This window comes from Siphateles boraxobius, unplaced genomic scaffold (assembly GCF_051911475.1).
Source record: "Siphateles boraxobius isolate OS27281-9 unplaced genomic scaffold, OSU_SipBor_1 68, whole genome shotgun sequence".
Lineage (NCBI taxonomy): Eukaryota > Metazoa > Chordata > Actinopteri > Cypriniformes > Leuciscidae > Siphateles > Siphateles boraxobius.
Window position 1 is genome coordinate 1520360 of NW_027509195.1, and position 21270 is coordinate 1541629.

General features: G+C 38.2%; 3 protein-coding genes across 6 annotated transcripts; all 3 read right to left on the reverse strand.

Moving 5' to 3' along the window:
• Positions 1-467: 467 nt before the first annotated feature.
• On the reverse strand, positions 468-6838 carry eef1a2 (eukaryotic translation elongation factor 1 alpha 2). Of its 2 annotated transcripts, none has more exons than XM_077213992.1 (8): positions 6593-6838; positions 5603-5797; positions 3902-4081; positions 3395-3691; positions 3110-3260; positions 2696-2952; positions 2373-2607; positions 468-1204 (listed from the first exon to the last, which is right to left on the reverse strand). In XM_077213992.1, exons 2-8 carry the CDS (start codon positions 5744-5746, stop codon positions 1077-1079), a joined length of 1392 nt encoding a protein of 463 aa, XP_077070107.1. In that variant the 5' UTR covers positions 5747-5797; positions 6593-6838; the 3' UTR covers positions 468-1076. The 2 variants fall into 2 exon arrangements, with proteins under 2 accessions (XP_077070107.1, XP_077070108.1); XM_077213993.1 differs by having other exon boundaries at positions 5603-5861; positions 6593-6818.
• An 870-nt stretch (positions 6839-7708) lies between these two features.
• On the reverse strand, positions 7709-15908 carry mrgbp (MRG/MORF4L binding protein). Of its 3 annotated transcripts, none has more exons than XM_077213995.1 (6): positions 15473-15908; positions 14850-14971; positions 13065-13146; positions 12899-12973; positions 12551-12699; positions 7709-8586 (listed from the first exon to the last, which is right to left on the reverse strand). In XM_077213995.1, the coding sequence occupies exons 1-6, from the start codon at positions 15606-15608 to the stop codon at positions 8569-8571; spliced, it is 582 nt and encodes a 193-aa protein (XP_077070110.1). In that variant the 5' UTR covers positions 15609-15908; the 3' UTR covers positions 7709-8568. The 3 variants fall into 3 exon arrangements, with proteins under 3 accessions (XP_077070110.1, XP_077070111.1, XP_077070109.1); XM_077213996.1 differs by having other exon boundaries at positions 12663-12699; positions 15473-15828; XM_077213994.1 differs by lacking the exon at positions 12551-12699 and having other exon boundaries at positions 15473-15868.
• A 702-nt stretch (positions 15909-16610) lies between these two features.
• On the reverse strand, positions 16611-20951 carry sac3d1 (SAC3 domain containing 1). The gene is made up of 4 exons (XM_077213997.1): positions 20889-20951; positions 19321-19693; positions 18963-19239; positions 16611-17205 (listed from the first exon to the last, which is right to left on the reverse strand). Exons 1-4 carry the CDS (start codon positions 20912-20914, stop codon positions 16742-16744), a joined length of 1140 nt encoding a protein of 379 aa, XP_077070112.1. The 5' UTR covers positions 20915-20951; the 3' UTR covers positions 16611-16741.
• Between the last annotated feature and the right edge of the window lie 319 nt (positions 20952-21270).

Genomic DNA, 21270 nt, shown 5'->3' on the forward strand with positions numbered 1-21270 from the left:
GGGCAATCAACGAACAGAGGGCGGGCTGAAAGCCGTGACATAGACGCTAAGCGGCGAGTTTAAGATTGGGGAAATCGAAAACGACCGCGGATATGGAGACACAGGACGCAATTCGCTCTGTTGTGGAGAATATTCCTGGCATTTCCAAACTGAAGGCTGAACAAGAAGAGTGTTTGGTAAACATTTTGAATGGAGGTGATGTTGTAGCCCTACTCCCGACAGGTTTTGGAGAAAGTTTAATTTATCAAATATTACCGATCGTCAGCGAGAACCTGGGGGAGGCCAAAGGCCGGCAAGGCGATAGTTGTGATTGTGTCCCCCTTGGTTGCACTCATGGAGAATCAGGTTAAGGAGGCAGCAAAACTCGGTCAGCCATGTTCACTCCGGTATTTCGCTCGATGGTTTCGTTTTCGCATCATACATGTGTTTACAGTGGAAGTTCGATGCGGCAATAAAAACACATTTAATTTATAAACTCATGTACTTTGGAAACATTTTTTTTATTCATCACAGGTTTTGGCTGCAAGGGTCTGAAAAGAGACAAATGGTGCTTTGGATTGATTAGCTTTTTATCAGTGCTCAGTTATAAACTATACAAAACTTCAGCAGTTCATTTACTTTGGACATCTTAATCATTGTTATATTGAACAAAGAGTAGTTTTCCTTTGATTTCTTTACACACACACACACACACACACACACACACACACACACACACACACACACACACACACACACACACACACACACACACACACACACACACACACACACACACACACACACACACATTACTCAGCAATACCAGCTACATTCATTTAATAGATGCCGTGCATATATCCAAACAGACATCCATGCAACATGTGTACGGGTCTGCTATTAAAGTGAATATACAGTGCATCCATTCAATATGTGATAATGTCAGTCTTTCATTATTTCCTTCATATGATCAAACTCTAGTTGGTTCAAGCATATATTTCAAGCACACGTGGGAAAAAGACTGAGCATGCCCAGATGAGGGGGGCATGTAAGCTGGGGTGAGGCCCGAGGTGACAATGCAATTTTGAGATTCAGATTCATTTGCCAGATTTTTGAGCTTTCTGGGCTGATTTAGTCACTTTCCCACTGCCGCCGATCTTCTTTTCCACGGTTTTTATGACACCGACTGCAACAGTCTGTCTCATATCTCTGACAGCAAAACGTCCTAAGACAACACAAAAACAAAAAATCATAATAAAAAATCTTTTTTTATGAAAATGTATGAAAGACCTAGTGGTGTGTGTGTGTGTGTGTGTGTGTGTGTGTGTGTGTGTGTGTGTGTGTGTGTGTGTGTGTGTGTGTGTGTCTGTGTGAGAAAGAGAGCTGACTAAAGACTTCAATCCAATCACAGCCATCTATCAGGATTGTGCCTTACAGAAACAAGATATGCTATAAGATTTTAGGGGGAAAAAATAATGAGAACAAGATGCAATAAAAATGATGCCGCTGCGGGTCAAAAGTGATGCGAGACGGTATAATGAAACAAGCCTAATAACCAGTTTCAGTGGAATTGCAGAATCAGAGGAAATGTAATCCAGAGAGAGAAACATGAACTTCATGAACTCAAGTTTTCGAGAGGAAGATGTGGAGGCTCACATCACTGATGAGTAAAACCTTTAACCTGACAACGATTGCAGTAAATCTCATTAATCATGAGACTGGGTGACCAAAGGTAATGTAAGCCTGAGACGCCAATTCCAAATAAGTATGACAAACCTAACTACGATTTGCTTGGTGAAGTTGGTTCTTTAACAAAAATGGATCATGTCTTTTTATAAAGCCTCAGATATAGAAATTGATTTACAGGGCATGGAAAAACTCTAAAAATATCAAGGAACTAATTAGCAGAGCCGTGCACAAGGTTTTATTATATCTCCTCATTATTGTGTGTAGACTTATTACAAATTGCTTCAGCCGTTTTAAGATATGTTTATTTTTTTTGGATGTTAAAATAATTTATCCTATCCCTTTTTTCAATGGCATTTTTTGTAGCTGTTGATCTCAGTTAAGCTAATTTCAATTAATATTTTCAACCCCATCTATCTTAACATGATTAAAATAAAGCAGCCCCATAAATATATTCACATTGTTAGAAATGCTGAAAAATAAGCAAAGGAAAACAAAGCAAAAACCTAAACAAAACAAAGAAAATCAAAACATCAAAGAAAATAAAAGAAAAAAACTACAGACAGCTAAACAAAACAAAAAGAAAGCAAAGCAAAACAAATAATAAAAGCTAAACAAAACATAAAAGAAAGCAAAACATCAAAGAGAACAATAGCATTTTGTTTTAATGTAAGTATTCAATGTAAGGTTGGGAACCGGACACATACCCAGTGGAGGATACTGGGAGAAGCTCTCAACACACATTGGTTTTCCTGGGATCATGTCCACAATGGCAGCATCTCCAGACTTCAGGCTTTTGGGGTTGTCTTCTAGCTTCTTGCCTGAACGGCGATCAATCTTCTCCTTAAGCTCAGCAAACTTACAGGCAATGTGAGCGGTGTGACAATCTATGACAGGAGAGTAACCTGCACTGATTTGACCTGGGTGATTCAAAATGATGACCTGAAAAAGACAGAGAGAGAGTGAACAAAAATCTAGATATCAAGAAATATATCAAAATAAACAAGCTGACAAAGAGGTGTTGTCCCACCTGTGCTGTAAACCCTGATGCTTCCTGGGGCGGGTCTGACTTACTATCCCCACACACGTTACCTCTTCGTATGTCTTTTACAGACACGTTCTTTACGTTAAAGCCCACATTGTCTCCCGGCAGAGCTTCGTTCAGAGACTCATGATGCATTTCTACCGACTTTACCTCTGTGGTGATGTTGACTGGGGCAAAGGTCACCACCATACTTGGCCGCATGATACCCGTCTCCACCCTGCCCACCGGGACAGTCCCTATACCTGAGGAGATTAGATATCTTTGAATAGGCATGTTTTGAAAACACAGTGGTGTAGCGAGCCATAAAAGCTTTCTAAACTCAAAATATAACCACAAGCTGATCTTAAAAATGACATCACCCCATAAAATGTGGTTTTGATTTGAGTGGGTTAATCCCACCTCCGATCTTGTAGACGTCTTGTAGGGGTAGACGTAAGGGTTTGTCAGTGGGGCGTGTTGGAGGCATGATGGTATCGAGAGCTTCCAGTAGAGTAACGCCACTGGCATGGTGCTCCTTCCTGTCCAGTTTCCAGCCTTTAAACCACGGCATCTGCACAGCACAAATGAGATGATTTTATTAATCAAATCACTAGCATTCTGCCAACAGTTTAATTGAACAGTGCTGTATGGTATGAAGTCTTTGTAGAAAACGAACACAAACACACACATGCCAAGAGGACTCACATTACAAGACGGTTCCAGCATGTTGTCGCCATGCCAGCCTGAAATCGGGACGAAGGGTACGGAGGCTGGGCTATAACCGATCTTTTTGATGTAGGCACTGACTTCTTTAACAATCTCATCATAGCGTTTCTCACTGTAGGACGGCTCAGTGGAGTCCATCTTGTTGACGGCTACAATCAGCTGCTTGACGCCCAGTGTGTAGGCCAGCAGGGCGTGTTCCCTCGTTTGCCCATTTTTAGAGATGCCCGCCTCAAATTCACCGACTCCAGCTGCAACAATTAGAACAGCACAATCTGCCTGGGAGAGAAAGGATGAGATCCACAGTAAACTTTTGCATGGATCACAGTCTACAGGCATAGTTCACCTACAAATGAAAATTCATATTTGGTATTTGTAGAAGAGAGAATTTTGAAGAATCTTTGGAGAATCTATGCATTAGGTAGGGATGTTCTCACCAAGCATCACTATTCCTGAACATTCTTGTAATTGAGTCAGAACTGTCACTACCTGAGACGTCCCAGTGATCATGTTCTTGATGAAGTCTCTGTGTCCTGGAGCATCTATTATAGTTATGTAGTACTTGGTGGTCTCAAACTTCCAGAGTGAGATGTCTATGGTAATTCCTCTCTCCCTCTCTGCCTTTAACTTGTCCAGAACCCAGGCGTACTTAAAGGAACCTTTTCCCATCTGCCAAAACAAAAAAACGTGAGGGTAAAAGGGAAGAATCCCTTCACTGTGTGTCCTCACAACTGGCTAGAGTAATAAATAAATACCCCTTACACAGCTAAGTGGTTGCAGGCAGGAGATGATATGAAATATGAAGCTTATTCAATATCTATTAAAGTTTTTTTCCTGGCATACTGGAAATCCGGTAACTTGTTTTTCCTCTGAAGTGCTCATTGTTGCTCTATGAAAGCTCATTGGGAACTTCTCATTGTGCTTAATCCCGGGTTATCATTGTTCTAAACCCTGCTTTTCCCCAAGTAGAGAAACATTTCACTCTTGTAACCTGTGAACCCTGAACTGTTAATTGGAAGGTTTAGGTTCAAATCTTGCAAATGTTTTTACATTATGCCTCAATATTGTGTCATTCAGTAATTCACCTACTCCAGCTGACTGTCCTTGTAATAAGTCTCTTCATTTTTGACAACAGAAGGTTCTAGGTTTAAATCTCATAAGGGTCCATACGCTATGCCTCTACATGTGCCATTCTGACTGTCCTTGTAATAAGTCTCTTTACAATTTTCACAACTGGAATGTTGTAATTTCAAATCCCAGAATGGTCCATACCTTGTGCCCCTGAGCAAGGTACTTGCTCCAGACAACTCTCACACTTTAAAATTGCTCAACAGTTTTCACAACAGTCCAACACAGTCCTGCTCTGAAAAGGAAGCTTATAGGTCAGGGATGGGCAACTTTGGTCCTGGGGGTCCACAGTGCTGCAATGTTTAGTTTCATCCCTAATCAAACACTCCTGCCGAAAATTTTAATGAAGCTAAACTTTGGAGGACAGAGGCCCCCTAGAACCAGAGTTGCCCATTCTTGTTGTACTGTAGGTAAAACCCCATGCAGAGGGTGATGATGTTCAGTCAAGGTCACTAAAGCACCTAATCTTTGGTAAACCTATAACACAGACCCAACAGGCTTCTCTGCGCCTACATAGTGTTTACCCCCTACGTTTTTCTGTATGAAGAACAAGTTTCCTTCAAATACAGAGGTGAGGTGTCAGACCCATTGGGATTGGACTTTACTCAGGCCTCATTTTGACTGTCAGGTGTGTGTGTCAAGTAGACAGAAGTTCAGGGCCTAACTAATGGTACTGCTTGCTTCAAAAATCCATTCATCATTTTTTCCTTTCATCTCAAATGGCATCTTCCAATGAGTAAATGTCTTAATGTAATTATACAGCAAATCTCCCTCTACTCTCCAGTGCATGAGCAGAGATGAAGGCATAGTGTTGATGAGAGTCTTACAATACACAATTATCCGACACTGTAAGTGGGTTGGAGCTACCCATCATTCAGCACAGACCCCAATTCTCAGAACGCTATGCTATGAGTTCACTTAAATTTTAATGAAAGGTGCAACTGAACTCCTGGTTTTCCCTTGATCAATGTTTATCACTTTACCAACTTCGTACAGCAATTTGACTCCACTAGAACACCAAAGTCAAATTCCTATGAAAAACTCTTGAGACTGTTCACCTACCTCAGCAGCCTCTTTTTCAAACTTCTCAATAGTTCTTTTATCAATTCCTCCGCATTTATAGATGAGATGGCCAGTGGTGGTTGACTTTCCAGAATCAACATGGCCAATGACCACAATGTTGATGTGGATCTTCTCTTTTCCCATGATGACACAGGGCAGGAAGAAAGGATGGGCACGGGTGGAGCTTTCTTCTGACTACAGCCATAGCACGTGAGGCAAAGAACATTTGTACACAAAGACACCAACATATACTTTCATCCTGGAACACAATTCAGTATTAGACAGTCTTCACAGCAAAGCAAAGCCAATCAAGGTAATTTCTGACCAACATAACATATGACCAATGAGCGATGACTATTTAATCTCATTAAATGAGATCAATAGTTTACCAAGAGATAACAACCTTGGAAAATTACAATATCAAAACATTTTTTTTTTATTATTCAGACCAAACAATCCTAAAATACCATCTCCTATTAATTTCAAAACTCTTCATAGAAGTATTTATATATACACACATACCCTTGGTTCTCAAGATATATTTAGCATCTACAACAATTATTGTTTGTAGTCTTTTGTGATTACCTCAAAATAGTGTCAAGCAGGGTGTTTTAAATCACACCATTGTGGGGAAGAACTAAAATGTGCAGAATACGCAAATAACTTTCAGGCTTCTTGTCAAAAAACAGAGGGTAGCTATACTGCTAAGGACAAACCGGGGACTCATGCGCAGCTATCACACAAGCCTACGGTCTTTGATGCTGAAGGAAACAACATGATATTAAGATACAAGGGTATGTGAACTTTTGAACAGAATGTGTCGATTCTGTTATTCATTGGTCTTGTGGATTACATATCAAATGACAAGTAAACAATGTCAAATAGCTTCATCAGGGAAGTACAAAATAAAAACACAGAACAGAAAATAGCTGTCATCCATTATGAGTATAGTTAAAGTCTATCAGCAGGAAGATGTTTGTGGCCTCTTACCTTCAGTTGACAGACAGACCCTGTTCTCCCCTCAGCAAACTGACAGTCTGTGCTCCTGCAAAGGTGGCGGCACAGTCCAAGTCTGTGTGCGTAATCAACTCACCCCACTTTGATACAGCAATGCGGCACTCAAAGTGGGGGGGAGGCTGGTGGTGATGAGGGACTGCAGTGAGACAGCAGCAGAAACGAGCTGAGAGGAAGAGTAGGAGAGATGAAGGAGGAACACACTGGAATAGAGCAGTGTTCAGTGACTCAGCATGTTATCCTGAATTTTCTCCTGCTGGAGAAGAATCGGATTGGTTCGCTGTGTGGGTCTGAATGTGCGTTTGAAATATGAAAAGTCAATACAAATTCGTACCGGTAATATAATTTAGTTTGTATTATCATTGACAATGTTTATTACCAGGTTATTGTATTCATTATTATTTCAATGATTAGTTAGAACAACATCTGAAATTTTATATTTATCATATGAATCTGATCAGTTTTATTAGTCTTGTTCTTGAGACTTTCTGAAGCTGGTAATTTCATACTAAACCTCAGTCATCTATGAATTATATTATTATGCTCATTTTGTACAGGTACTTTAATTTAAAGTGCATTTTGGTCATCTGAAAAAACAAGCAGATCACAGTAGAAAACATTTTGATTAAGTTTACTCTCTCGGACTTTCAGGAATTATTGTAATATGATAATTTGATGCTTAAGAAACATTTATTATTATTATCAATGTTGAAAACAGTTGCACTGCTTAATATTTGTGAAAACTTTGATATGTTTCAGGATTCTTTGTTGAATAAAAAACTCAGTTTATTTGAATTTGAAATCTGTTGTACTTGTAACAATGTAAAAGTCTTCACTGCCATAAAAAATAAAAGTTAGTGTGGCCTTTCTGAATAAAAGTATTAATTTAATTAAAAACAACAAAAACTTTTGAATGGTAGTTTATGTATCATCTGTTGACAGGAAAGAGAAGCCAATGTTCCTTGAAGCACCACCAGATAGTTAATTTTTTTTTTTTTTTACAAAAACTTCTGTGGCATCATGAGTTAAGATTTTAAGTTAAGATGGCATCAGGCTGAGAAATGGGAATTAAGAATTCAAATCAGACCAACATTGTTCAGTCAATTTTTTAATCAGGGAGAAACTCCTGATGCGCTCAACACACATACGGTCAAATAATTCAATCAAGCATGACTCAGAAACAGTGTAAATATCCATAACTATTTTCTAAGCATTTGATCAATGACCGTCTAATAGAATCAGCTTATTTCTTACAGTTAATAACAGACATTTAGCTCAACTTATTTGCAGTGCAAGTCCTAATACACCACATAACAAACTAGTTGATTCTCAGGTCCATCTCAAAAAACGTTGGCTTGGACAAAAATAAAATAAAGCTACCACTTAAAATTCCCAGAAACGTTTTTTTCCCCTTTAAAAAAAAAAGTTGCTGTTATGTTTCCAAACTCAGCAAAGGAAAGCGTATTGGTTTATCATACTTTCCCCATCAGTCTAGTCTGATCCTACACAACCACCAAAGACTGTCCTTCCTCTACATTTCTGCTGTCTCTGTCTGTGAACAGCTCAGAACGCTTAAAGCACAGGAACGCCTCGCAGTGAACCCCTGGACTGCAGATAACGCACACGAACATAACACATCCCCTGCACGTCATGTCATTTCACTTTCACATTGACTCTAGCGCGACCGATATTAGCTACGCCTTTCTCAGTCAGTTCTTTTCAAACATCTGATGTCCCAAGTCCTCCTGCTGCAAGCTGCGGCTACGTCCTGCGGCGCTTGGCTCCTCCAGGGCTGGAGGGGTTGCTGGAGTTCATCACCTTCTCCACGGCTCGGCTCCTCTTTCTCTTTTCCCCGGCTGATTCTTTCGACCCGCTGCCCGTCTCACCGGAGCCCGCCCTCTCGGCCCGCTCTCTCTCTTTCTCGCGCCCGCTGCCCGACCTCTCCGACATCTTCACGGAGGAATTGCTGCCTGACAAAGGGAGAAGGGAAGGATGAAACAGGAAAAAAAGGGTGGGATAATGGAACACAAAGAAAAAACAGATTTGTAACACAATAATACAAAAGAAAAAAGGTAACACTTTATTTTACAGTGTCCTTGTAACACGTCGCATGTACTTGCTGTAGTTATAGCAGTAAATTATGCAGCTACCCTAAACCAAACCCTAATCCTAACCCTACAGAAAGTGCATGTAGTTAATTATTATTACTAAGTACTTAAATGTATATTTACACTGTAATAAGGACACCTTAAAATAAAGTGAAACCAAATAAAAGTTATTTCAACTTTCTATCCTAATTAAAAAGTGTTGTATGTAATTTCTGCACCACTAGACTACACTAAATGAAGCCTGACATTAGTTTAACCAATAGTTGCAGAACAACCTGAACAATGGTAGACGGAAAGGGAAAACTGTGCGGAAAAGCATTCATTTTGCAATACAGTTTGGTGATGCTGGCACAGAAATGACACACTTCACCTTCAATTTCATTTCCATAATATTGACATTTATAGTTTGGGAAAATCATATTTCTCTTATCTAAAAATGCAATCCCAGAATGCAATGAGCTCTGTGAAAAAAACATCCTAGATAGTGGACTAAGAGAAAAAAATTTGCATTGTATTTATTCCCATTCAGGATTTTACCCTATATTTTTGTGTACCGTTTTGTACCCATTCACTCCGTGTCATAATTACTGTAATTATCAGTCTGTTGGGGTTTTAAATAAGTGATAAAATCCATGGGTATTGTAGGTATATGGAGATTACTTAACTCGACTGCTCGTGATTATTCTTTGTTTCCCCATTTTCATAAATCCTATACATTACTTTATTGACTCCAAACTCATTTAGGGGGTGACCAAATATCATAATCTTCTAATTTCTGATCATAGCCCAATTTCTATGGGTCTGAAAATGTTGCTATTAAAGGCGGAGTATTGTTGGCGTTTCAATCCTAAATAATGAATGAATAAACAGTTTCAGTCAACTAAGGGGTGCGCAGGCTAGTAGGGTCATTCATCAAATACAATCTCAGAATGGTACTTTATTAACACATCCTAAAGAAATTAATAATTGTTTTGCTGAATTTTATAAGTATCTTTATTCTTCCAGCTGTTCTAAGCTGTACATTACAGGGCACCAATTTCTTGATGCGGTGGACTTTCCAAAACTCAATGAGTGTGCCAGAGAGGAATTAGTGGAACCGTTCGGGTTCGGTGTGGAATTCTATAAGCCTAATGCAAATGTTCCTTTGTTGCTTAGAATGGTAAATCATTAGTCTGGCTATCACCAGACCAAGCTCAATCTTTTAAGATTGAACATTAGTCTGGGGAGTATGCTATGTATTTTTTACTGCACAAGAGGCGTGATCAACGGGCTTAGTTCAAATGACACTGTACGCAATTGGATAGTCCTTCAACCAGCCAGACCAAGGATCCCGCAGACGTACTTTGCAGAGCGACGCGAAAACTCAAGGCAGGAAACGTGTCAACAAACGTGTTAGTTTGTCGCATTGATCAGCGGTTTGTAGAAGCAGCAATGGCATCGAGCGATTTTTGCAGGTTGTGCAAAAAGAAAAAAACATATTGAATATAAATTCGCCATATTGAATATAAACAAAAAGCTGCTTGCTTCTCTATCGACATCGTGTTAAACGCGTCAATAGCGCGCCAGATGGATAAGCCAGTTTGTGATTGGTCCTCGCAGATTTGAAACAGTAAGCAGGATAGAAAAATGTACAGGTTTCCAACTGAGCTGCAGGGAGAAATCAAATCGGGTTTACCCAGTCTAGTAAATCATCCGATTGAAAAGGAAATTTTTTGCACATATATGCCTTTTAAAGAAAAAAACGACAGAAACGGAGCCCTCTAGGCGTTCTCAATTGCGATTGCCACAATTTTGGCCACCCATTTGAATAAGCATGTGGGCTCATTAATTCACCCAGATCAAACTGGCTTTGTCTGAGAAAGATTTTCATTTTTTAATTCACGTGGCCTGCTAAATATTTTGTACAGTAATCAGAGTAAGAGTTAAGTGCTTTTTCAGACGCTGAAAAGGACTTTGACTGAATTGAACGGAGTTTGATGTTTTCTGTGCTGGATCGTTTTGGCTTTGGTGAGAATTTTAAACCATTCATAAAAATGCTTTAATCTTCACCTAAATCTGCAATACTTATTAATTCGGATAGGTCTGCTTTCATTCCTCTTCGGCGTGGTACACGACAGGGCTGTTGTCTAAGCCCACTGTTATTTGATCTAGCTTTAGATCCCCTGGACATTCATCTTCGTAATCATTCTGAGATTAGGGGTATATCATGTGGTCATTCTGAGGTTAAGCTGTCCTTATATGCGGAAGATCTGCTTTAATATTTGAGTGATCCTTCTTCTGCTTTGCCATTTTTAATGGAATCACTTGAGGTTTTTGGCTCTTTTTCTGGTTATTCTGTTAATTGGGAGAAGAGTGTATTCATGCCCTTCGGTGAAGGACTGGATGCTCAGTTTCTGAGGTCGTTGTGTTTTAGAATGACAGAGTTGTTTACTTATTTAGGGTTAGTCTTTCCTAAACATATTTTCAGTCAAAATTTCAGAGAAGCCATAAATAAGCTAAAAATATACATTGATAAATGGAGGGTTCTTCCGTTATCTTTAATTGGTTGGGTCAATGCTATTAAAATTGTCTCTTTGCCTCGCTTTGTTTATGTTTTTCAGAACCTGCCAATATATTTGCCACGTTCTTTTTTTAAACAGTTAGCTTCTGTCATTTTGCCATTTATTTGGGGCTATAAAGCGCATAGAATTTCTAAGGCCCATTTGCAGAAGCCGAAAGAGTTGGGTGGATTTTTAACATGTTTTGAAATGACAGTACAATTTGCCTTCTTAAAGGCACCAAACAATGAAAAGTATCCCATAATTTACTCACCCTCGAGCCATCCTAGGTATATATGACTTTCTTTTCACCAAACGATATCAAATAATATCCAGGCTCTCCCAGATTTGTAATGGCATTACAAAGTGCCAGCTCCAAAAAGTGCATCCATCCAACATAAAAGTAATTCATACGGCTCCAGTGGGTTAATAAATGCCTTCTGAAGCGAAGCGATGGGTTTTTGTAAGAACAATATCTATATTTGAATATAAACTATAATCACTGGCTTCCGGCAATCGGCGTACACGCGTTCACAAGCGAGCCGAGTTTCGACGGAAGGTTAACCTTGGGCACTAGTCAATGCCATAACAAATTTGGGAAAGAATAGTCCTAGGATGGCTTTAGTGTGAGTCAATTATGGGATAATTTAAATTTTTGAGTGAACCATTCCTTTAAGAATAAGTTTTTTTTTTCTGATGCAACTGAAACTCAAGATCCAAGAATGTGCTGACTTCCTAAATATAATAATATCTTCAAGAAAATAGCTTATCATGTTGTTGTTAGCTTAGCAACATGCTAACACAACACTGCTGAAATTGAATTGAGTGCACTTTGATGTATGTTGCTGCCAAAGTAGAGGGTTCCAAATCAGTCACTTAATAAAGTTAGTAATTCTGCCTATGTAGGCTATAAGTATGGGGGCAAAACACCTAGTTTACGAACAGAACTTGTATCTTTGATTCTTTTAAAGGCTAGAATTATGTTTAATAACCACATTTTACTGTCTGCTTCAACAACTAACAATTTTCAAATTGAAGGTCGAAAGCATGTGTATTATTTCTTCAACCTTGCTACCAGAAATATTTGAAAAACTGGAGAACCTTTCTGCAAGTTATTTCATTATCATACAGAATATAGTGGTTGGTTTTCAACAACAAACCCTCAACATGCCATGCTTCATGCCCCCCTTACACAGAGAACAACAACAAGGTAGGGTGCACATAACACACAAAAAAAGACAAAAGAGAAAGAGAAAGAAGGACAGCGAAAGAAAGACGAATAGACGCACATGGTCAGAGGACTCTGAAGGCTGTCTACAGAGGCCTCTGGTAATGAGCTGGTCTGTACTGAGCTCAAGCTGGAGTTTTGGAACAGAGCGAAACGTTTTCTTCTGTCCATACCTCGCAAAATCCTGGCCAGCCATACTGGGACCCAGACCTTTGAAAATGAGACACAAATGACCAGTGTGAGCCACGCTGAGCTTCACGCCAACGGGAGAACGATCCAGCAAAAAAAGTGATGTAATGACGCAGGTTTTAATAGACGTTTTACGTCAAAAAGAAAGAGAGCGAGAAGGAAAGGAAAAAGAAAGGGGTGAGTAGATGAGAGAAATAAAGAGAGTGAAGGAGGAGAGAACCTTCTTCATGGGTTGCAGGCGGGTCGCTCTCTTCTTTAAACTCCTCCTTCACGTCATCTTCTGATCCCACTTTACCTGCGCAGAGACATAAAGAGCTTTTAATGATCAGTAAAACCAAATGGATCAACTGTGGAGGATCACAACACAGAAACTAAGATCAGCTCACCTTCCTTGACATCCTGTATGATCTCTTCAGGCAGCACAAAGCTCTTTTCTGAGTTTGGGAACGGGAGTATTTCTGATTCATGCTGCAGCAACAAAATGTGATTTAATGATTAGCTTTGAGTAGTATTGTAGTAGTAAATGTTATTTTTCTACACTTGAAATTGCAGCAATAAAAAAAATAAACATTTTAAAAATAATAGAAGTCACATTTTATATATCTTATTTTACTGTAGAATGAGTAAAGCTGTTTGTTGTTAGGATGACGAAATCTCTTGAAAAGTAAAATTTTTAGGCTGATTATATTTTTAGGCTGCTCTTCCTCAGCGGTCTGACAGCGCTCGTCAAGATGATCGAGATGGCCAATCAAATCAAAGGCGGCAGGTCTTAATATCTTACGGTCACTGTAACAATGCAATGTGAGTTTGTGGAAAGATGCAAGTAGATTTAAGTATTAGACAACTGTTCTATGATAAAAAATGTTGAGTGACCAACTATATAGTGATTTATGAAATGTTGCCATTTTAATTGAAAATATGATCCTGATCACCCTGCCACGGTTTATTTTGTGATAATTTCAGACCTTATATTATATGTATACATGTAAGAGATAATAAAATGATAGCATATGAGAATACATTTATGAAATTTTGTTAATTCTATACAATATTTAAAGTAGGGTAACCATATGACCTTTTTCCCCCGGACATGTTCTCTTTTTGGACCAAAACAATTTCTAGACAGCCCAAAATGTCCAGGATTCCGCTTTTGCTTTCTACAGTCACCATTCATTATGTTTACATGGACACTTTTGTTTCAATCAGACTGAATTCATTCAGATTGATGTATCTGAATGTACAACAAATGATCGGGTTGATGTGCGTTATTGCATTGCTTTAGGTCCCGCTTTCTCGCACAGCACCATTGGTCGGTCGGTAGGTTGGTCGGTCATGTATGTAATGCAAACATTGGTCAAACTGCATCTCAATCATTAATCATTACCCTGTAATTACCCCATTAGTCAGCACCATGGCAACAGCCAAGAGACACAGAGCAGTGCTTGCTTGTCAACAGTGGCACATGGCTCCTGAACAGCGTAAAAACAAATAAATTGTAAATTCACAGATGATTTACAGAGAAAATTCCTGTTTTCGGCTCGGTCGGGATCTGTGTGAAGCAGATGACAAGCAAAGCTGGCACGTACGTGTCATAGGGGGGGGGGGGGGGGGGGGGGGGGGGGGTAATTATTTTAACCAATGGTCATGAAACAGTGTCATGTAAAAGGTGTTAAAAGCTAAACTATTTTTATTTGTTTGTCTTTATTCTATTGTTGCAGGCCAAAAGTTGAATGGAAAGAATGTATAAATTTATGTATTATGAATGTATAAGTTCAACATAGTTGCAAGGTAGTGTGTGTGTGTGTGTGTGTGTGTGTGTGTGTGTGTGTGTGTGTGTATATATATATACACACATACACACACACACACACACACACACAACTATGAGAAGCTGAATTGAACGATAACATGAACAGCCTAGTATCTAGACATCTGATCTTACTATCACAAATGTGTTTACTTGAAGTGACCTGGTCACATTATAACGTTTCATTGTTTTAAAAACCCTACAACTTCAATTCCAGGTTTAGGAAATAATGTAAAGTTAATATTGATATTGTGAATCCCAGATTTGGACTTTGGATCCCATGTATATATAATATATCGCATTTCATTATGATAAATGTACATTGCATGCAATGATTGAATCTCATAAAATAGTTGTCTCTTACCAGCGCTTGCATGTCATACATGGTGCTCAGGTGATCCCAGATGACTTTAGACGACACTTGTCTGCCGATGTTCTGACTGAACTTATCACGAATACAGATCATGTGGAAATGACGATTCACCCCTGAAGACAAGAGACAGTTTCACAAAAGACACACCTTCCAGCACAGAAAACACCTTTGTGTTGATGTAGATTAGCCTAGCCATTATGCTATCATGCTAGTTAGCAGCCGCGCTAACGTTTGCTAACATGTCAACAGATATAAACTATTCTATTACTTCCGTAAACACAGTTTTATTCATTATAATAAATAGTCCAATTATTGAATTCTCTAACGTTGCAATAATAAAGCCGCCGTACATGTAATCGTTATATTAAATTGTCTTAAACAATTAGCGATTGGACTTGATAAAGCTAAAGATAACTAAAACCCTTAGATGAACTAAAATGTGTTACCAGGATTTTAAAATATGTTTGGTTGTAATAAAATACATTTTATTTTAGATCTTTAAAATGCGAAAATGAGCACATGGTCCTTATTTATGATGTTACGTTTCACGCCTGAGGTCCATACACAGAGACCAGGCCTGTTATTCATATCACTCACAAATTAATTAATCTTACCTACGGGTTTGTGACCCAACATGGCGTGAAAAAGACACACTTCTACTTCTTGACTCCATACAATCGATTCCTCAGCAGTACAGATGCCGGTTTCTGCTTGTTTTTCGTCGGATGGCTCAGTCTCAGCCTCCCCCATGTTTCTGCACTGACACACTCGCAGGCGAGAACGAAATGCCTCAGTCACTGCAGCAACTCTTCATAATCACAACCATCATATACACTTATTGCGTGATTTCATTAAGTGCCCACCTACTTGCTTTGTATCATATACACACACACACTCACTCACTCACTCTTTCTCTTACACACACACACATTAAGTGCCCACCTACTTGCTTTGTATCACACACTCACTCACTTACTCACTCTCTTTCTCTTTCTCACACACACACACACACACACACACACACACACACACACACACACACACACACACACACACACACACACACACACACACACACACATTATAGGTACATATAAAGCAATTGTCGTTCTGTTGTTGTATATACACACAACAGAATGACACTTGCTTACAGGGGATTGTTATTAACTGTCGGTTCACATTAATTTAATGCATTGTTTTTTATTGTTTATATTATAGTTAAAATATAATATAAACAAAAATATACATTGCATAATAATTATTTATATACCTGAATGGCACTTTTTTTCTAACAGGGATTTGTTATGAATTGTTACTAATATTGTTAATTTTTATTTCTTTGCAATATTTAACTGTTTAGATCAGAATGACACTCTTTTGCTTACAGTGCTTTGTTATGACTTGTTATTCATTTTGGTAATTTTATGCTATTCATTTAATACATGCATTACCATGAAGCAATAGACATTAATGCTAATCAGACAATTTTTGCTTATTTTAAGATTGTCTAATTAACAGTATTTAGCTGTATGTGCCTAACTGATTGTTGATGGATAAATGTCATTAAAGGGGGAAAAAAAGGAATTTCTAGTATATACTGTGTAAACAAAATTGTGCTTCATTGTGTCACTACAGGTTAAGAAACAGTGTTAGCCGATATCACTAACATAGGGCTAATTATTAGCCATCGGCCACCTTTCTGTTGTCAATATTGGCAATGACCACTGAAAAACCCATATTGGTCAACCACTAATATATATATAAAATACAAAAACTTTATTGAAACTTTTTTTGACCATTCCAGAAGTGGGAAATGCCTCTGGAATGCTCATTATTAAAAGATTACGCCAAGTGCAAATGAACAAGAGTTAAAAGCAGTGGTTTCAGGCACAGCCGTGAATCACGCTGCCGGCAGGACAGTTCCACTGCTCGTCATCCACCGGCTCATGCGTGCGCCTGCACTGCAGATCTCCAGACGGAGCTTCGGTGAAGGAGCTCTTAGAGAAGCTCACCCACTCTCCGCTGACGTTGACGCCGTACACCCGGCACAGCTCGGCCGCCAGCGGGTCTTTGAGAGAGAGGAGGCGTGCCAGTCTCTGCAGAGGGTACCGGCAGTTGCGGCTGCTGTGCCCGTGGCTGTAGAGCAGGAGCAGGTCTCTCCTGCAGGGCAGCAGGTGTCGGTGGATGGCACAGACCTGGATGAAGTCAAGTCTCTGGGCTAGACGGAGCAGCCGGACTGGGTTGCGCTCCAAATGTGCCCTGTTTACGGCCAGAGCAAGTTGAACAGCAGGAGAGCTGCGTATTCTCTCGGGAAGCTCAAGAACATGTTGAAGGGCATGAGTTGAACCTGAAAGCATGAAGAAAAGATATGAATGTTTATCTGTTCTCTATTAGAACTCCATTTTTACACTTGAGAGCAACAAAGTAAAATATGGTAATGGGGAACGTGTGTGGAAATATGAATACTATTGCCAGAGTTATTTTAGTATTATTTAAATACCATTATTGTTATTTATATTTTGAACTGGCTTTTATTTTTATTTTGTAATTTCAGGTTACTTTTTAGTATTTTTCTTATATGCTTTTGTCATTTTTTAAAATATATTCCTAGGTTTTTTATTTATTATTCTTTATTTTTCCAGTTTTAGTTGAATTTTATTTAGCAATATTAGAACTACACCTTAAATTATAAACTATTATCTATTTATAATTTTTCATCCATTTATATTTACTATCTTTATTTCAATTAACAAAATATTTTTTTGATAGTTTTAATTTGTTAATGATAACAACAAACCCAATCCCATTTCAGACTATTATTTTGCTGCAAACTATTATTCATTATTCAGAAAAAAAGGTGAAATATTCAGGATATTTAAAGGTGGTGAACACATTTTAAACTTTTTCTAAGAGTACCTGTACAAGTACTTCCAGCATATGAAGGCAAAATATAGGTCCCATTTAATTTTTTCCCATAATCAAAACGCATGTCTAATTAGTTGAATTCATATTTATAATTTTTTTAATTTATATTTATGCAGGATTCATATTTGTCTTTTTGAGGTTTAATATTCAAAGACACTAGTCTACATCGTGATTTGATTTAAGTGTACTGACCTTCTTTTTATTTCTTCATCAAAAATGTGACAAATTCCGTGTTATACAGTAAATTCTGTTTTTATGACTGGATTCCGTGATTACGTCCGCGTTTTCCGCATCATGGAAGTCATCGGACCCTTAAAATACCGATATTAAACCATCTGACACAACTTACCCCACAACTACAATTTTTGGGAAAATGCTTAAATGCCTATAATAATTTGCAGCTAATCCTTAACCAAATAATTTACATGATTTTGTACATTAGCAGTTCGCTACACCTGGATAAATTTGCATCGACATAAAATTGATTTGACCTGTCATGTATAAAATTTACTTTGACATGAAAAAATGAGTTTTTAGCATAATATTCTCATTTACTTTCATGGACATCTCCCAGGCTGCTGTACATGACGGAGCCTAAAAATCTAAATATATGGTCCCAAGACTAGAAAATAATACACCTGACACATCTTTCCCCCTTGTCATATAATACTTAAGATATAAGATTTTAGTGATACATAATCCATGAAAATTATACAGCCAACCTAGCCCTAGCGTCCACACAGCTTTCCACACGTTTATCCACATTGTGTGAACAAAATAGACGCTGTCAAAACTGAAGAAGCGCTAATTAAATGTCGCCATTTCGGTCAATGTTTCCGTCTGAAAATTTCAGATAAAAACATTTTGGTAGCCAAAATTTTGGTGCATCACTAATTATAATGTTGTTTTAAAATAATATAATTATTTATATAACAAAAATATAATTATTGTTTGGGTTTTATTGTTTTTTGTTGTGTTGTGTTGCGCTGCTTGTGTCCGGTGTACACGCAGTATGAGATGAACAAAGTCAAGGCAATCACTATAATACACACACTACAAAAAAATCATCATACGGATACTAACCAGCACTGAGCTCTCTAGCAGTTTCCACTCACTCACTCACTCACTCACTCACTCACTCACTCACTCACTCACTCACTCACTCACTCACTCACTCACCCAAGTTATAGAGCAAACTCAAGGCCTGGAACTCCTCTTGATGTCGGTGTTCCCCATCTCTGTAGCTCTCCAGCAACCAGCTCAAGCTTTCCTGCAGGTGTGTGTCATTGATACGCGGGTCATAATATTGAAGTGGCTCCCCGCAGAGTCTGTAGGAGGCATAGAGAAGGAATCGCACACTTTTCTCCAGCACAGCCACACAGTCCGGCCCCGACACACGCTGGATAATCATGTCCTGCCGAACGCTACGCAGGCGGTCAGACACAAAACTGTACACCTTTGGATCAGAACGTAAACAAGACAGGCTTCAAATGGCCATCATATTATAGATAAAGATGACAAAATGCAATTTCCATACCTCCGTCCATGGCTGAAATGTAGAGGAAGCTGCAATGTCATCAACTAGGTAGTACACAGTCTTTAAAAGCACAGATGGAGGCCGAAGGTCACTGCCTCTCGTGGAGTCTTTCCCCGCGGCAGGTCGCGAGTACTCTTTCACAGCACGTGACACATCAGCACACGGCAAGCGATCCCGCTCTGTGCCAGCCAACATCTCAAACCTGTGCAGTCGATTCTGGGCCTCCCGCTGGCGTAATTCAATGGCAGGGCACATAGTCATACAGGCGCCACGGGGCACTGAGTCTTCAGCTTTCTGCTCAACCGCCCGCTCCCTGTTCGGTCGACCCTGCTCCTTATGCCTGTTTCCTCGACCTCTCCGAGAGTGATGCCACCTGAACACACACACACACACACACACACACACACACACACACACACACATATATATATATATATATATATATATATATATATATATATATATATATATATATATATATATAGGCTACTGTACATATGTTTGTATGTGAAATTGTAAAATATTATTTCAATTTAAAGTAACTGTTTTCTACTCTAATAATATATTTTAAAATGTAATTTATTCCTGTGATGTCAAAGCTGAATTTTCAGCATCATTACTCCAGTCTTCAGTGTCACATGATCCTTCAGAAATCATTCTGATATGATGATTTGCTGCTGCTTCTTATCAACAGTTGTACTGCTTAATATTTTGTGGAGAAATATAAATTAATATTTTTTATTCAGTAAAAACACATTAAATTGACCAATAGTGACAGTAAATGCATTTATAATGTTACAAAAGATTTCTGTTTCAAATAAATGCTGTTCTTTTAAACTTTCTATTCATCAGAGAATGAAAAAAATTATTAATTATTTCCACAAATAATTAACCAGTAAAACCTGTTGTTATCAATATTAATGACTATAACCATTATTAATAATTGAGCATCATACAATTGATAAAAACAGCATCAAATCAGATATCAGAATGATTTCTGAATGTGACACTGAATCTGAGACTGGAGTAATGAAGCTGAAAATTCAGCTTTGATCACAGGAATAAATTACACTTATATTCAAGTAGAAAAATCAGCTCTTTTAACCAGTATATATATATATATATGAAAATTATTAATAATTGCAAAAAGGCAGTGAAATAAATAGACTCTATCATCTCTTAAGTTTCTAGTATTGCACAGGTCTGTTAGATGCTCACTGTAACCTTTCTGAGCAATTATTTTATATTTATATACAATAATTTATCTTTTTAAAGATTCAAAACTAGTTACATCGCCAAAACACATGTTATGCTATTATAACAATCTGTCATGTGCTTGTAGTAATCTGGTAATCTGTAGTAATGTAGTAAAGTGGTAGTAATCTGCTACTAGGTAGTGCTTTATACTGTTGACATCAGCCCTGTTCTAACTAAGACGGTTTCTGTCTGCGGATACTCTTAGTATCAAACGGGTTTCAGTTAAACTTTTAAAGGAGGTATTTAAATATATGTTCATGTCGTATCGTCGTGCATTAATCAAAATAAAAACAAGCTTTCGGAAGACTCACGCGTTACTCATGGATGTGTTGTTCATTTTGTCTGTTGATAACAACTGCTCACACGTCACTTGCCGTAAATACATCTCCGATTGGTCGCCTGTTCCTACGACACTGTACGTCACATCCGCTAAATTCTTATATATTATGTTTTAGCAATTTTAAAACAACAGAAAATTATTTATGACCATAAAATAACGAACTGTGCAATATAACTTCAAAATTATTTCTCGTTAAAAGCTGCAGAGATTCTATTCATGGATTTATTTTTTTCTCGTTAATACCTTTTACAGTCTATGGTTAAGACCATCAACTTTAAAATTCACAAAATAAACTTTTAAAGTGTTCACAATATCTTTTTGAAATAGGATACACACATTATTATGGTTATTTT